This window comes from Rhamphochromis longiceps, linkage group LG16 (genome assembly GCF_057381845.1).
Source record: "Rhamphochromis longiceps isolate RC_006_pf linkage group LG16, R_longiceps_female_GT1.1, whole genome shotgun sequence".
Taxonomy (NCBI): domain Eukaryota; kingdom Metazoa; phylum Chordata; class Actinopteri; order Cichliformes; family Cichlidae; genus Rhamphochromis; species Rhamphochromis longiceps.
Genome location: NC_140572.1, coordinates 23,699,531 through 23,716,925, shown reverse-complemented (window position 1 = coordinate 23,716,925; position 17,395 = coordinate 23,699,531). Strand labels below are relative to the sequence as shown.

General features: G+C 40.2%; 1 protein-coding gene across 2 annotated transcripts in view; it reads left to right on the top strand.

Moving 5' to 3' along the window:
• ubr3 (ubiquitin protein ligase E3 component n-recognin 3) overlaps positions 1–17,395 on the top strand; it is a 35,628-nt gene extending 18,233 nt beyond the window's left edge. For both annotated transcript variants that reach the window (XM_085384006.1, XM_085384007.1), the window contains 15 exons: positions 1,511–1,660; positions 2,071–2,204; positions 2,653–2,763; positions 3,073–3,273; positions 3,828–3,964; positions 6,631–6,716; positions 10,130–10,235; positions 11,920–12,020; positions 13,001–13,125; positions 15,175–15,282; positions 15,505–15,630; positions 15,715–15,894; positions 16,181–16,390; positions 16,535–16,674; positions 16,847–17,395. In XM_085384006.1, the coding sequence (XP_085240132.1) occupies positions 1,511–1,660; positions 2,071–2,204; positions 2,653–2,763; positions 3,073–3,273; positions 3,828–3,964; positions 6,631–6,716; positions 10,130–10,235; positions 11,920–12,020; positions 13,001–13,125; positions 15,175–15,282; positions 15,505–15,630; positions 15,715–15,894; positions 16,181–16,390; positions 16,535–16,674; positions 16,847–16,964 (2,033 nt within the window). In that variant the 3' untranslated portion in view covers positions 16,965–17,395. The remainder of the gene's footprint in view (positions 1–1,510; positions 1,661–2,070; positions 2,205–2,652; positions 2,764–3,072; positions 3,274–3,827; positions 3,965–6,630; positions 6,717–10,129; positions 10,236–11,919; positions 12,021–13,000; positions 13,126–15,174; positions 15,283–15,504; positions 15,631–15,714; positions 15,895–16,180; positions 16,391–16,534; positions 16,675–16,846) is intronic.

The window sequence follows — 17,395 nt, the reverse complement described above, 5'->3', positions numbered from 1 at the left end:
TGGATGGATGTTGCAGTGGTTTAGCTGTCATGGTTTTTGATTTGGGGTCTTTTTTATAGTTTGAGTCTAACCTTTTCTAAGAACTAGGCGCCAACCTTAACATGCAATATTTTTAGGAGGGTGCCACAAATGCATGCTGTTGCTGGTGTGCTTGTTGTCTTGCTTTTTGTGTGTGTCTGTGTGTACACATGCACGTACGTTTATGGCTCTATGTACTCAGATGGCCTGAGGGTACAACTGTAGCACTGACATCTAATGCAAACAACTTTCATTTCCTCAGGAACACGGTGACCTCTCCTGCGAACATGTTTTCCCAAAAAGCAATAAATCAATTTGTAACACAGCTCGACATTTCCGCGATGTTTATTGCTCAAATTGAACACAGTTTTTAACATTTAAAATGAATTTCACATCAGTAAGTAATTTCTAGCACTGTGCCAGACTGACATGTGAGGAGTAGTAGAAAACAAATCCCATTTTAGTTCCCAGTATTTTTAAAACCCCACTGTGTATGCAGGAAGGGCACTGGGGGACATGCTTTTATTGAAATCAGTACAGATGTTTCCATTACAAGTAACATCAGAATGAGAGTGATATCATGCGTTTCACTTTTTGCTTTCCTTCCAGCACTCACAAACTAGCATGCCATCCCAGTGTCATCTGATAATACTCCAGAAAGCTTCTTTGTATGTCAGACCTTTTTGTCTTTGAGTGTCAAATAAATGTTCAATGAGACTGAGGAGGATAGTCTGTGATAGTCAGCAGCACTTCTCGGTCTTCTTTGGTTTTCAAGTAGTTTTTGTGAAGCCTTTATGTGTTTGAGTTCATTATCCTGCTGTAGTGTGAATCCTTTTCCACAGAGATGAAAACCAGAAGGTATGTCAGGCCTCTTAAAAAATCAAGAGGTACTTCTCCTCTGGAGGGTGTAGTCAAATTGTCCAGGCCACTCCAAGCATTTGGCCTTGTTTTCCCTTACAAAATGAGGTTTAGAGACACTACTAGATAGTGGTACTACTTTATCTTGTGAAGTTTGCTCTGATAGATCACGCTTTGGATCTGTGGAAGGGATACAACCAACTGACCCGTGACAAAGGCACTGACATGGTCAAACATGTCTTCTTTTTTTAAATTATTTAAAACCAGCATACTTTTTTTCGTTTATATTTTTTTACTGTGATAGTTTATTTGGATAGGAATAAAGTTTTTACACTTCAGCCATAAAAGGCTGATGGAGTATTGTCGTCGCTCCGATGGACAAGTGGACGGCGTGGACACCTAAGTTTGTGTATGTGATAGCTCGAGAAGGAGGCAACATAGTTCAAATCTCAGTGAGCAGGCCTCAAGGTCAGAGTAAGTTTTCTGAAACTCTTGTGAATATGGTTGAGAACAAGATGACATAGGATTTTGCAATTTGTGTATTTATATATATTTTTTAATCAATATACTTTTTTCAACACTGTTACATAAAATTTTGCATGAAATGTTTGTCTTTTTGTCTTTATTGTGGCAGAATCCCCTGACACTGAAGCAGCCATGGACTTAGGAGCATCTGAAGTGATGGAGTCCGAGATCCTTTATGACTGCGTCATCTGTGGCCAGAGTGGACCTTCCACTGAGGACCGACCCACTGGCCTAGTAGTTCTCCTCCAAGCCTCTTCAGGTAATTCATTTGCCAGCAATTTCATCTTCCAACATGAAGCTTCTGACCTTGAAACAAAATTTGCTGTCAGTGACCATCAGTGGATCACCTATATTATTACTGTCTTCAGTGACTGGACACCATCAAACTTTAAGTTGAAAAAAAAATCTGTATTTCTGCTTAATTTTAATATATTTTTAGAAATCTAAGTCTTAAGTGTAAAAGTCTAAATAATAATTTATTGGTTTGAAAAATAATTGACAAATTATTGTGAATAATCCTAGTTAGCAGCCTGGATAATGTCTGCCCACTGCCACAGAGTGCAACTTTTCTCACTGGAACATCTCATCCCACATGCCATGTCTTATTCATAAAATTTTCATCATATTAACTTAAAATCATTGGGGCTGACGGTTGTTTCTGTGTTGCAGTGCTCGGGCACCGCTGCAAAAGCACGGAGCCTAAAAATCTGCCGACGAGCGACGAGGAACACGTTTACCCAGCAGACACGTGCGGCGCGGCTAATGATGTCAGGCTCACACTCATGCAACAGTTCTTCAAAGATGTACGTGATTCACAGAAAATACTGATGCCTATACACAAAAGATTAAAAAAGTCACAGATAACTATTGTGGATATGGATTTATCTTGAATCTTAAAATAGCCTCTTACTGAGATCTATTTTAAATGTATGTCACTAAAGTGAGAATCTACACCTGTTCTTAGGTGTTGAAGCTGTAAGCTTAAATTAGTCTAAAATGTTATTTATAGGCCTCTGTGACATTATGTGTGTTATTCTCTAAACAGTGATCACTCTGAGTATTGAATATAATAAATCCAAAGATGACCATTTGCTTCATAAGTAACACGAACTTATTTACATTTGTTTTATTCAGTTTGTTAAACTTCTCAGCACCTTAAAATAAAATACATTTTCCTGAAAGACAGGAGCCTGAAGATGTATTTGCATACTCTAATGGATGTTTTTTTTTTTTCTCTTATGATTTCTGCAGAGTTCCTGTCTGCAGTCAGTGTCAATAGGTTGGGATGGTGGCGTCTATGTCCAGACCTGTGGACACACTTTGCATATAGATTGCCATAAGTCCTACATGGAGTCTCTGAGGGTGAGGATAAGCCTGACCTCATGGAATAATTGTTTGCTTTATTGCTTTATTGGTCAACTATGTCAGTTGGTTAATCATTCAGACCATTACTCATGTTTAAATATCAAGAGTCTCTGTTTCCTATTTGTCAGATTTTTTTTTTTTTTTTAATGTTTAATTGGAAATTAAAATTATATGATGATGTTTGGAGCTAGAGCCTTATATGTTTAGACCTTTCAGCTGAAAATGCTCTTAACTATTGAGTTTAGATTCTATACTGTAGGTCACATTTGATGATTTTTTTGTTTTGTTTTTTTTCTCCACTCCCAGAATGACCAGGTCCTCCAGGGTTTCTCTGTTGACAAGGGCGAGTTTACATGCCCGCTGTGTCGACAGTTTGCCAATAGTGTCCTCCCCTGTCGCCCTGGGAGGGGCACTGAAGCCGGTACCTGGCACACACCCACAAACAAGAAGACGTCTGTGCTCGTAAAAGAGGTGGAAGAACTTCAGGAGAAACCTGGCCTGTTCCCAGTAAGTTTGATGATTAACCCAGACAGCATGTCTTTAAATCTGTACTCTGCATTTAGCTAGTGGCCACATTGGCAGTGATATTAATGACTGAAAACAGTACTTTAGTTTGTAGCGTTGATGGAGATTGAAACAGGGCGGTTCTTTTTCATAGAGACTGTTCTCTCCTTTTCTTTTTTTTTTTTGCTTAAGCTAGATTGATGCCAACTCTAAAAATTTCTCAAATGCCAGTGTTTTATTGTCTTTTTCAACTTTTTGTTTGCACGTGACCTGTGCACCAGACATTTTCAGCTTTCAGATTACCACAAATAGACTTGAAATATCTGCCCAATTTGTTATTACCAAAAAAATAAATAATTAAATGCAAGCAAAAGGACATTTTCTTTGAATCTTTGCAATGCATTTGTCCCATTTATCCTGTAGTTTCACTAGTCCAGCCCACTTGAGATCAAAGTGGGCTGTATGTGGCCCATGATGCAAAATGAGTTTGTAACCACTGCCTTAGGTTAATCGGTACTTTGGCTTAATTTATTGTTGTTTTTGGTCTTAATCTCCAGACGGAGTCTAATTTGAGTAAAGAGATGGAGTTAGTAATCAAAGACATCAAGAACACCACCCAGAAGAAGTACATGGACTATGGCAGGAACCCTGGCTCCCCTGACAATGATTTCCTCTTCATGTATTCAGTGGCAAGGTAAGAACCAAGTTATAGTGGGATTTAAAATTTAACACTACTTATTTTCCAGGATTTTAACATTAATAACTCCTATGTGACTGTGCATTGGAAAAACCTCCATTTTTGGAAACGTTCCGAGCAAAAATACAGGGAAAGGTCAAATGTGATTAATAAATTCAGAAATTAGGGGAAATAGGGGCTTGGAGCTGTGGAAGGGATAAGATGATAATCTGTTAAACTAGTTGCTTTCTTGTGGAAAATGATACAGCCCACTTTCATTCAGATCAGAAGCATTAGCTTAACTTCTGTTGTTTGTGAACTAGTAGTCTCTTTAACCTGCTTTCCAGTCTTAAAGGATGCTGCATGAGAGTATTCAGTTTACAAGTGACTGTGATTGTGTCTTGTTACGTTTTTGTTCTGTGTGACATTAATAAACAGAATTCTTCTGAACCATTTTGTCTACATCAAACAGACCTTTTACCTTATGGCAGATTGAACTTGAGTATAAGGAGCTTTGTGAGAACTCAGTCCTTCAATCGCTGAGCAGTTTTTCCCTGTATAGAGGAATACTTGGCACCCTGAATACATTTTTTTTTTTTTAAAGGTATATTTGGTGTCCTTCTAGCCTTTATGGATTCTTTTTGATTCACTGCATTCCTTCATGGAGCTCCTCTTTCTCCACAAACTCACACAGTTTTACACACTTGAACACACCGCTGACTGTTGGCTGCAGCGCTTTAGATACCTTTCTGCTCTTTCTTTTGTCGGTTAATGTCAGATCTTCAACTTGAATAGCAATGATCCTTCATGCAAACAGACAGTAGAATCCTCTCTTTAGTGTGAACAAAGTCTTCTCTAGTTTTTTACTCCTGAAAGGCTTCTGAATAACTGATACTGAAATTCAGTACTGGAGTTTATAAGTTGTACAGCAAAAATTCTGGACCGAAATGCATAGTTTCTTGAGTTGTTTCTCTTTGTGCTTCTCATTGTTGGTCTTAAAAGTGTTTTCCAAACCAGTATAAGCAGCTTTGTCACGATAGTCTGCAATAAAATAATACTCACTCTTACTCCCTTCCTACTGATTATGTCTGATTGAGGATACAGTGATTACACACTCTGAATGCATCTTTCAGGTGTTTCTTCTCACCAAGTTATGGCAAGCTCGCCAAATCACATCTCTTTTCTGCTTGTCTTGGGATTAACTAGCAGTGTGCAGTATTAATTGCATCAATCGTTAGCCACAAAATATACTGGAATGGCTGAAAAGTCAAAATTACACAGTCCTTTCTCTGGGTTTTTTGTATGTTCTCAGCAGACTGGTCACAGGTAAGAGAAATGACTGCCCTCCAGTTCACCTTGGGGTCTCTGACTCCACCCCACTCCCATTCCAAAAACTTTGCCCTTTTTGAAGCGTAACCACCGAGGCCTTTTGCCCACCCAATGCTGTGGTTCCCTCAGCCCTCCGCCCTGAACGGAATGATCCCTTGAGTGTGTCTGGGTGCCTGTTGGCTCTCTGAAGTTCAATGAACAGCGCAAATTGCCTGAGGAGTGGAAAATTCCTCTGTCACAGGGGTGCTCTTATCAGCAAAAGCCAGATGGAGCTTCACCGTGGCTGCATTATCTAAGTGAAATTGCTTTTTCTCCCAGGAAACCCGAGGATTTGCCCCCCCTCCTCATTGGCCCACAGGAAGAAATGGCCAGTGATAGGCTAAAAACAGGCCCAGATCAGTCTTATTTTAGCGATGCCTATCTGTTTTTACCATCAATGTACTTTTTATCTATTTTTTTCAGTGTTCTAGTTCTCTGTGTGAAATAGCATGAATTAAAATTCAGAAGGAAAAATGTGTCGATATGCATGAGAAATCCGTATTGGGGATTATGCACGAACTGTATTCGGAAAGGCTTTTATGCTAATGGTTTAGCTTGTGCAAAATCAGTCTTGGAAAGCTGTCACTTATTTGATATGGAATTGTTGCTGCAAAACAGGCGCATTAAATAGCAAATGGCGTGACTAGGCAGCATCCTTCATCTTCCTAATCAAATTGGTAAAAGAGCCAGGCCATGTAACCAAAAGCTGAATATGTTGATCCTCAGCCATTTATGCCAATACACACACACACCTTCCCTCACAGACAACCGTGCTCTCTGCTGTTGTCCTGTAAGGAAGTTGGCTTTTTTTTTTTTCTTCTTAAGTGGCAAATGTCTCAGTTTATACAATTGGGCAGTATTAACACCTATTAATAAACATGCATTTTACGTGAAATAAGTTTGCTAGGTCAAAAGTAAAATATTCTTAAATGGATGATCCATGTAAGCTATGATGCTGTTGATGCTGCTGCTCGAAGAACAGAGCCAGCTGTGTAGACGAGCCTGGAAACCTCTTCTATCGTATTGATGAAAACTTGTAAATGGTGCTTTTTATAATGTTTAATTGAGTCTTAACACTGAAGAAATCTGCTTTAGCTCTGGTATATGTATACAGTATAGTACCTTTGTGTCTGCTGCCAACTTGGTTCAGTCTCTGTTTAAAAGGAGATTTTGAATCTTAGACTTTCACCTGAATATGTGCAAGGGAGATGTATATGTATTTTTGTGCATGTCTAGTGTGTTTCACGTGTGTACCAGCTGAATTGTCTAATATGTGTACCTCCTGTCTGCTAATGCTCATGTCTCTGTCACCTCAGGACAAACCTGGAGTTGGAACTTGTGCATCGAGGAGGAAACTTGTGTTCTGGAGGAGCCAGTGCAGCTGCCAAACGCTCATGTCTCAGTGAGTAGCTTCTCTCTCACTTGCTCTTATTTTTATATTTTTATTAATTTTCGACTCGTTGTATTGGATCCTATATTCCATACCATGTGTGACACTTGTGGCTTGATACTACTGCCTCTTTTAAATGTTAAAAGAATTACAATTTAACGAAATTCAAATGAACAATTCAAAAAAAATAATCTTGATTTATTTTAATATTAACAATCTGTGTCTCCTGTCAAACATACAGCAAGACGTGTGTTTATAACAAAATGTTTTCTCAGAAAAAAAGGGCCACAACATCAAAAAAGTTCAAAAACAAATCAATTAAAAGGATAGAATGAAGCCAAAATGACATGGGTCACAACAAACAAGTATTTCTGTTAGATCTGAGGCTCCAAAAATGTTCAAAAATGGTCCCCAGGCTGGTTGAATCTCCTCGAAAGCATGACATGAAAGTTAAAACCACAGTCTAACCAAAAGTTCTCAGGTAAGGGGATTTTTTTATTACACACACTGGATAGCAAAAACCCCCTATCACTGAAAGCAGACTACTCCTGGGTGAACCAAGGCCAATACAACAAACGATAATGGCTGTATTCCAAGGAACAGTATACATAATTTTTTTTGTGTAGTTTAATGCTTCATCACGTTTTTATTATCAGATTTAGCCTATATGTCTATGTTAACAGTTCATTTTCCCCAGTAATGATCACGTATACTTTTATTTCTGAAACTGACACAGAAACCATGATACAAACTACAATATCATATCAAACAGTTGTTGAAGCAGACTAGAAATCCTTTAACTTAATGAGTTTCAGAAAAGTGTTGTATTAACTGTTTAGGAATGCAGTTATTTTTACACATTTTGCTTTTTTTCTTTTCTTTTAAACCCCCTCTAACGAAAATCAGTTGATGAGTTTAATGTAGTTTTTGGAAAATTGTCTCATATGTCGTGTTTACAGTGTAAGACAAAGTTGGTGCAGGAAAAGAATAAAATGTAAATCTTTGGTGGCGCAATAACAGATTCTGAAATGTGTTTTTAGGTTTAATATCAGTTAGAGTGACATGTGTTACTACAGGTGGATGTATCCTGTTCTCCATCAGCTGGTATGTAATAAATTGTCTGACTTGCAGTCAAACCCATTCTTGGATTTGACTTCTATTGAGGGGGGGAAAAAAACAACCCAACAACAAAGGGTCGATTAGAAATGGCAGGAAAGGATAGATGGTGTCCCAGGTGAGCAGTTGCAGCAGTCGGGGTAAATGAAGCTGACAAATGGGTCAAGTGCTGACTTGGTTGATTGTGTCACAGCTGACAAGGGCATCTGTCTAGGGCAGGAGGAAAACTGTGATCTTAGCTGAATCTCAAAGGAAAAGCAGAACATTGCATTGAATTATCAGTTCTTAGAAGATAAATTAATCTCAGATGTAATCAGCTGTAAAATAAAAACGAATAAAGGATGGATTATTGCAATAGGAAGTGTGAATGGTGAGTCTGGAGAGAGTTAAGGTTGTCGTGTAGCCTACACGCCATTCTCCATTTGTTTAATTGTTCTGTCAAAGTTGCGGCGGCTGCAGTGAAATGGCCTGTCATCCCTGAGTGGCTGAAAAGAGATTTCACTCCAGAGGTTTGCCATTTTTGAGCTACATTAACCATGTAGCCATGCTGACAGCCAAATTTACTCAGTTGCAGTACATTAGTGCTCATTCTTCTTAGGGAAATGGATTTAAAGGGAAAACAGCCGACGTCTGCTAACTGTGAGAGCCCATGGGGGTTTTCCTAAGCTTGTTTCCCAGTAGGGGTTTGGTCTTTTCAAATGACGAGGATACGATTGACCACACAAGCAAGAGCTCTTCAATTCCCCTGAGATGAGCTAAATCAAATCTGAAAAGTCCAGGCTTGAAAGTGGCATCAGTTCTGGGTTTATTAAACTGCAAACATTTGAATTAATCTTGGGGACTACATGGCTCCTACTGTGCAGCGACATTAAAGGCGACTCGTGCTGACCTCAGTTGTTGGTCTTCTAGTACATGGCGAGTGTCAGCGGTGATATTTGTGTTCTTTGATTGTGTGTGGCTGATGTGATTTTCTTTTTTCTTTTTTACATGAAGACCACTGTGCAGTGAGATGTGAGTATGCAGCAGTATTCCCTCAGTGAAAGTCTCTGCTGACGGTTTTAAAGATCTTTTTCAAAATGTGGTTATGGTTTAATAAATCTCATGTCTGACTGGATTTTAGCTGCTTTGGTTTCCGGCTTTGGTTTTAAGGGTTTACCGACTGTCCATCCGTCTGCCCATCTCCTTAACTGCTTATCCATTTCAGCATCCCGGTTCTCTCTGGGTACTCTGGCTTTAAAGCCAAAAGTCAGTACTAATTATCATTCACGGAAAACGGGGGAAATCAAAATGAAGGTGGGGAGTAGGGTTGATCAGATTGAATAAAGGGTTAGGATTGAGAGACAAGAAGACTTAAAGAGTACAGCAATTAACTGATGGAGCACCGCAGTTTTAATTACATTAGTATATGGGATTTTAATTTCTGTGATCTAGCATAAGAAACAACAATCGTCATTAGCGACATCTCTCCTCCATTTCTTTCCTCTGCCGGGTTAATTCCTGGTAAGAGGTGAGTGGTGGTGAGGGATGAGAGGAAATGGGCTCTAGTGAAGACAAATGGTTTTCAATTGAGGACTGAAAGACTTTTTTATGCTGTGCCTGTTTTTTACCTGTGGGGGGCAGTGTTGCTCCAAGTATAGGTGGCACGCACAAAAGTCAAATTTGCAGTGGTGATTATTTGAAGCACTTTGCTGCATTACAGCGTGATAATTCATTGTCAGCCAGAATCCAACAAGATTCATGTTGGTCATTAGAAATGTTAAACAGAAATATGTTGCATATATGTCTGTACCTCACAGTCAGACTATATAAAACTTGGTGGTTTATTGGAACTAGCATCATTTAATTTTGAGGTTGAAGTTAGATTTAAGAAAGCCTGATTAATTTGTGCCAGTACTCCACTTTGAAACATTATAACTAAATTCTAAATAGTCGGACATTTCCCTGCTTTTTGTGTCTCGGCATACATTTTGGCACTCGAAAGGAGTCCAGACAAAGACAGTTGAGGCTCTGAGGTGTCCTGCTATTAAAGCATGCGTATAAACATGCAAAACTGTGTGCACAGGAGGTCTGTCTTCATGTTCCATTAGTTTCACATCGAACAGGTGCAGCCCGACTGAAGAGTTTGCTCAAGGCTATCGAAATAGAGTGAGTCCATCTGGCCTGGCCTGGTTTTATCTGAGCCGAGCATTAGCCTACAGTCAGCCCGAGTCAAGTGCTTTCATCGTTTGATCTACGTTAAACGCTGCCATGACAATAGACACAGAGATGAACCTCATAATAATAGTGTGTTTTGTCTTTGCCTCTTTCAGATCAGCTGTTTCACGTGTTGGCCATGCACATGCGTCTGTACAGCATCGATTCAGCCTACAACCCCTGGACGAAGTTGACTCAGATTGTACAAATTAAAGAGGCAGAGTGAGTGGCGTAAAGCCTTAAGTACCTCTGCTAATGGGAAATCTATAAATCTTTTCATATGTTGCTCATACCTTCTAGGCTTTACTGGTTCTCACACAGCTCTGCCCCCACCCATCGACATAAACATGCAATCAGAGTGCCACTTTGTCCTCTCTCTAAACACCACCATTTCCTCCTGCCCCCAGCCGCTTTTCCTCCACACAAAGAGGTGCTAAAAACAGAAAAGGGACCATGCTTGGTTTCCATAGATACCAATAATTGGTACATCTAGCAAATTACCGGGCACTCCACAGAGAGCGAAACGACCCTTTCGAATTCACTGTACTGAGAAACAACGCCATCACACGAGCAGCGCGCCTCGCCTTTCAGCTCTCCACCTAGCTTTGCACTCATTCGCGCACGTCTTTCTCTGCCTTGAGGACTACTTTACATTTGAACATCTTAAAAATATGAATTTTCTTGCATGCTGTAAAAAAAGAAATTAATTTAAGTGCTTGCAAACATTAAACAATACAGTACAAGTCTTTGCAACCTTTCTTCCCTGTTAGTGTTGTAAGACAGCTTTTACACCTGTTACTGTTAAGTGCTCGCAGCCATACAGCACTCTCAGTGGACCCATTTGCCGTTTAAAAATACTTTGTTAGGGTTTTGGGAGGAGCAGTGTCATTGACACCCTTAGGCAGTAAACCCGATATAGTCTGGTTAAATAGGGCAGAGAGAGATGTTTCTACATAGATGCAAAACATTTCTCTCACCTTATTGTTTATGATAGAAACGAGAGTATTCCAGTAAAATTTGTTCGAAGGGACGGAAGGTTGAAAGCTCTCTTTTCTAAGGCTTTCTTCAAGTGCACAAAGGAATTAACTGGCGAGTGGTTTGGTAATGGAAGGTATTATTCTTTAAGTGCAGTTCCTCTAGTGCAAAACCCTCAAGGCCTTTCAAGGGTAGAGCGGAGATGGGGACCTCGCTAAATTGTCAACAGAACAAAAGATATTTAAATGGAGATGTCATGGCACACAAATTGAATATGTAACTAAGGTTGCATTAAAGATACAAGGAACGCCTTTTCAAGCCTTGTATTAATTCAGCACATTTACACAGCAGGACCTTTGTTCTCATGCCTTTTAAAGTCCTTTCCACATATTCAATAAATAACATTGCTTCCCTTATCTACCTGCTTATATAGATGGCTTTTTGCAAGTCAGACATAGACATTACACAGAGATGTTCCTTATTACTTTATTAAAATATGGCAGGATGTTTACAGGCAGAGAAGGTCTAAAATTTGCATGATATTTCTGCCACAGGTTGGTCTTGAAATCTATTTCACTGTCGAAGCTTAGAAACCTCCGTAAGCACAAATCAAGCTCATCTCCACTTCTAATTGTAAAACCAACAATTCTGACATCTGCTTTATCATTTAAAGTGTTTGAAAAAGAGTCCAGCTGTCCTGTATATTCAGGTAGCTATACACAAATGTCAATCAACAAGAAGTGACAGGTTTTATTATTGTATATGTCTGAAAGATGCATGCAGAACTGCTACAGCTAAGCCGTTTGCATATTCCTTTTTAATTTGATGAAGGGATACTTGTGCTTTGTCCAGTATGTGCTTTCCAGGGTTTCCCAGATATTTGACTTGAGGTTAAACTTAAGCTTTTTTTTTTTTTTTTTGCTTTTTGCAGTTCCTTTGATGAAGAGAGGCCTGAGGTACCCATGCTGTTTCGAGACGTCCCGTCGCTCCTGATTATCTTTGTGTTAACGATGCCCCAGCCTCTGCGTAAAGGTACAGTAACTCTCTCTGCATAATGGCACTACAAGGCAGCAGGGGCTTTCTCAGTGGATGCACCACAAGGGAAGCCCCATTATCAGTCGTAATCCAGGCTGAGGAGAAAATGAGAAGCATTTTGCATGTCTTATCTCGGTTGCTGTTGCTGCTTTGGCTGTGTGTGGGGGGGATCGGGAAGACGTGACCCAGACTATGGGGGTGCTCTCACCTCCTTTGTGGTGCCCTTCATTTCTGCATCTGCCCCATCTTACTTCTAAACTGTGCAGAGCCACCTTAGAGACCTAAGTGGAAGAATCATTAGTGAGTTCTGGAACATGAACAAGGCAGATTTAACAGAAGGGTTAGCTCATAAGTGGAAATGGCTGCATTTTAATTAATTGGATGTCTGTTAGATATATTTTTGTTTTAAGGATTGCCATATTAGTCTCAAGATGGTGCTGCTTAGTAGCACATGGCACACCACTGCGAACTGAAGATATATACTGATTATTACAGTGTTCTGGAAGATGGAGAATATACATTTTATTTTAGAGTGGTGAGAGATGCTCGTGAATTAACATGCACATGCATTTTCAGGTGGATTCCTTTATGGGAAATGGAAGGAGCAAGACATTTTCTGTCTCCGAGAGGTCCTCTGCATGTGATTCCTATAATGGGAAAAGCCCAGTTTTTAAAATTCTATGCATAATTGTGTGTAGTGACACTAGTTACAGTGACCAGGACAGAAGCTGTCAGCAACCCCTTTTTTCTGCAGAAAACAAATTGCACTCTTTGTTGCTCTTTTCAGTCACCAAGTTAAATACCTTTCAGGCTACATTTTCCAGCTGAAACACTCTGCTAATTACTTTGCAACACAATGCCCCTGTGAATAACAGCCGTCCTCCTCCAGCGAGCGTGTTTGACGAGAGAAGATCTTCATGAATTCAAAGTGGCACAATGCTCACAGTGTCACCTTTTGTCCTTTTTTCTTTTTGTAGAGCACTTTACCTGCGTGGTGAAGATGTTGTACAACCTGCAGTTCACTCAGGCTCTGGCTGCACTGTCAACAAAGTTCAGCTCAGAGGAAAGGCAGGCCTGGAGCACATCTGGAGCACTCAAGAAGGTAAAAATGAAATCGCATTAGTGTCGTCGTACTTTTCTGTTCCCCCCTCTCCTTCGCACAGAGTGGTGGCTGCAGGGGGAGACAGAACTACTTGAGTTTGTGACCTTTCTGCTAGTGATGCAGTACACTGCCCATTTCTTATTTTGTATTGATATTTATTCTATGGCATTGTGTTTATTTTTGGCCTTTTACTTGAATTTCTTTATTTGCTTTGGTTTTTTTCCCCCTTTCTCCTTTGCCTCTCGTGCAGTTTGCCTCCTCCTCTCTAGTCGGTGAATCAGCAGTCATTATGTCAGACTTTAGGCCACAAATAGATGGTCGTACCATATAGATAATGACGAGCACTAATGACTTCACAAACCTTAAAGTGCTGCTGAAACTGTTGTCACTGTTTTGTGGTTTTCCGAGGCTTAACACTATCATTGGGTCCAAATGACATCTCCTACTTGTTGAACGACTAGAATCTTGATTGTTTGCGAGCACCAGCTTCCAGCACTGTAAATCATTGCGCGTGAGTCGCTGTTCAGCTGTTTTAGGCCCTGCAGTTTGATTATGTGCATTCCACAATCGACAGTATCAATCTTCATTATCTGGAAAAGCAGTGTTGCTGGAGAGTGCTGCATTAATTGGCAATCTGTCTTCAGTCTATTACCATTGTGTTAGTGAGTGGCTGGTTTGAATGTCAAAAGACGAATAGCCGAAACCCTCCTCTTTGGGGTGTTGTCATCCATAATGGAAGTATGGATTTGTATCTTCTCCCTACACAGTCACGAGCAGTGGAGCGAGGGCATTCACGGGCTTCCATTTTTAAATCTACAACAAGAACAGCATCTACGCTATTGTAATTAAATTGAATTTATTTTTTATTTTTTTAAAAGATGCAGAAATATCACAGCCTTAAGGAAGGAAATCGGTAGACTTGAAATTCCTCCACTATAAATCTATGACAAAGGACAGCAGACGAGATAAGGTGGCTGTTTTATATTCCGCCACCTTCAGCTTGATAAATGCTCGCAGCTTTTGCTCTGTATAACATACGAGCCAAACCGGTTGAATTTTTATCAGAACACACATTCAGTAATGTTTCTACTGCTTATCAGATGTTATATTAAAGAATTATTCTGTGTTAGCCATTATATTCTATAGTGCAGCACATTGTATGCACAACAGAAGGACTGTGGAGAATTTGCTAGAATTATATAGAGGGATTTTGTTTTTTTTTATATTGAGAAATATGCTGGTTTAATAGTAGCCATTTCTAATTTAAAACAGTTTTTTAAATGTCCAACACGGTGGTCTGGTAGCAAACCAGAGAGCATGGTCTGTCTCTGTGTTAGATTGGACACATGCTCAGGATGTACTATGCCTCTCGTCCCATCATAGCTGGGATAGCCTCCAATCCCAGCATAACCCTGAATTGGATAAGCAGAACAGATGGATGGAGGGGTTTTGGTTTGTTTTGTTTTTTCTTTTAACGTATTTGAGCTCTTCACTTTCTTAGAAATGATCACACAAGTTTCCAATACAGTCATTAAACAGTCTTTAACCTGACAGCCTCTCTGTGATGTCCAGATTTGCCTCTGTGACTATAGTTCTTGTGTAAATCTAATTGAGCATTTCCAGTCATCAGAGTGAGTTTGATTCAAGCTACCAACTCTTCCTTGGTTCACATGAGAAAGGACAACTTCCCAGCCTGATTTACTCACTGTGTGGAAAACAGTTTAGGCCAGCTCCTGGAGACTCTTAAAGATCCAACACCTGTTTTTAGCTTTTCCTTGAATTCATCAAACGTTTTCAGATGTTTTGTACTGAATGGTACAATAGATATTAACATCTAATAGGTTCTTATAGGTTTAAGTTTGTGGAGACAAGACACCGGCGAACACGGAGAGAGACATAATAATATCAAAACAGCAGGAAGATTTGTGTTAATGTTCACCAGTAGATGAAAGCTTATATCTGTTGATCCTCCAAGAAGTTTATGTGTCCGATTAAACGGAGAGTTTTGGCCTTTTTAATGTTTGTCTGCATTTTTATTTTCTTCCACAGAGCGCTGCAAATTCTGATAAGTCTTTTGAAGCACTGCTCAGTCATGTTATCAGTGAGCTCTCGAAGGACAAGAGTGTCTACAAGGTGAACTCTGAAGAAGCAACAATGGTGAGGCACTAAAATGACTGCTTAGAGCATGACTGCCTTCAGGATTACACTCTTTCTCCTCTCTGCCTCTTTCGTTTTCCCTTTAACAATAAATTGCCCATTACCGTGGGAGACTGTGTTTAATATCTCTACTGATCTCTCTAGGGGAGATATACATCACTGTATTATCAGCGAGCTGTAGGCTGATTATTGATCAGGTGTTACTGCTGTTTCCCTCTCCAGCTGAGCTCCAGTGTGTGGTCCCCGCAGTCTATCGAGTTCAGCCTGCAGCAGTTCTGCCTGCCCTTCCTGCGCCTCTCCTGCCTTTTGCAGCATCACCTGTATGGAGACAACCTAACCGGCTGCTTGGTATGATTCATCATAAATGTCATCCTAAATGTTAAAACTGCCTTTTCAGACTAACTGACTGCAAAGCGGTTTGGCTTCTTACAGGAGGAAGAGGAGTTTGCATCCTTGGCTGTATGTTTAGGGCTTTTACCCTCCGCCCCTCAGCCTGCCAACACCGTGCAAAGTGCCTCGTGTCTGGAGTGGCCAGTCAACACCTTTGACTTGGTGACGCAGTGGGGCGCTGAGGTCAAAGGGCTCTCTCAGATACATGCTGCCGAGTCACTGGTATGTTTATGAACTTCTCATTTTTAACAGCGTGCAGTTGAGCAAAGCAAGTAAAGGTTTCTTAAAATGACAATCAAAAAATACTCACATATTCTATAAGAAATACTTGGATTTTAATTTAACTTAATGTGCCAGATCTGATTCCTGTATTTAAAGTTTAGTTTTAGCCTTTGTTGTACCTCTCACATGTGTCTAGCTGACCACGTGTCTTGTGGCCTCCTCCTTTGGGTCAAAGTGTAATAAGGAGATAAAATCAGTTCATTGCTGTCTGTCTTCTCCTCCTCAGACCTTGCTGGTCCACGATCCTCAGTGGGCAGCGCCCCGTCTCCTGCAGCTGCCTGACAACTACAATATCATCTTCCAGTACTATCACAGAAAGGCCTGCTCTGCCTGCAAAAAGGTGCCAAAAGACCCCGCGCTCTGCCTTGTTTGCGGCGCTTTCGTCTGTCTCAAAGGCGTGTGCTGCAAGCAGCAGGGCATCTGTGAATGCGTTTTGGTGAGTTTTCCCACTATAGTTCCATTTTTATCATCTTCAAAGCATTCTCTGTGAGGCTCAGCATGCAGAATTGACATAGCTGCTTGTTGAAGTCGTCAGCTTTTAGCAAACCTTTTTTTCCCCCCCACACTTGTCACTTTGTAGCACTCCCAACATTGTGGCGCTGCGACAGGCATCTTTCTACTGATAAATGCTTCAGTCATCATCATCATCCGTGGACATCGTTTCTGTCTGTGGGGCTCTGTTTACCTTGATGCACACGGAGAGGAAGATCGGGATTTACGGTAAGACGCGTAACACCCAGTCACACTTTTTTGTTAATAGATAGCATAGAGTCTTTAGAGCAACTCTTTAAGTACACTTATAACACTTGGTGTGATTCTAGTATGAATTTAAATGTAGTTCCCCCCCTTTTTTTTCCTCACTCCTGTTTTCCCCCCTCTGGGATGTTTCCAGTCGTGGCAAGCCTCTCTACTTATGTGAGGAGCGGTATCGAGTGTTGGAGCAACAGTGGGTTTCACACACCTTTGATCACATCAACAAGCGTTGGGGGCCTCATTATAATGGACTCTAAGATCTTCCAAAGTCCACTGAAAAACCACATCCCATGATGGAGAAGATTTTTTTTTAGTTTTGTTTTTTTTAGGGATTTTTTTTCCTTCTGGCTTATGTGTCTGCCTTGATCAAAATATTTGGAAACTCTTGCTGTGATAAACACAAACATCCAGCGAGGGCTATTTCTGCTACAGCCTTGGTTTATGTGAAGTTTGGTGTACAGTCATGCCTAAAGATTTAACACGTGTGTGTGTTCAAGTGATTTATTGTGTGGTTTTTCTACAGGGAAAAACAGAATTTGGTGAGATTAAAGTAAAAAAGTAAAAAAAGAAAAAAAGGGGGGGGGGATATAAAAAAAAAAAAGCACAAATTTGCCCACAAACCGAATTGGTTTGGGTCAGGCTTTTAAAGTCGCTCCAGTTTATTTGGTTTAAAAAAACAAAACAAAAA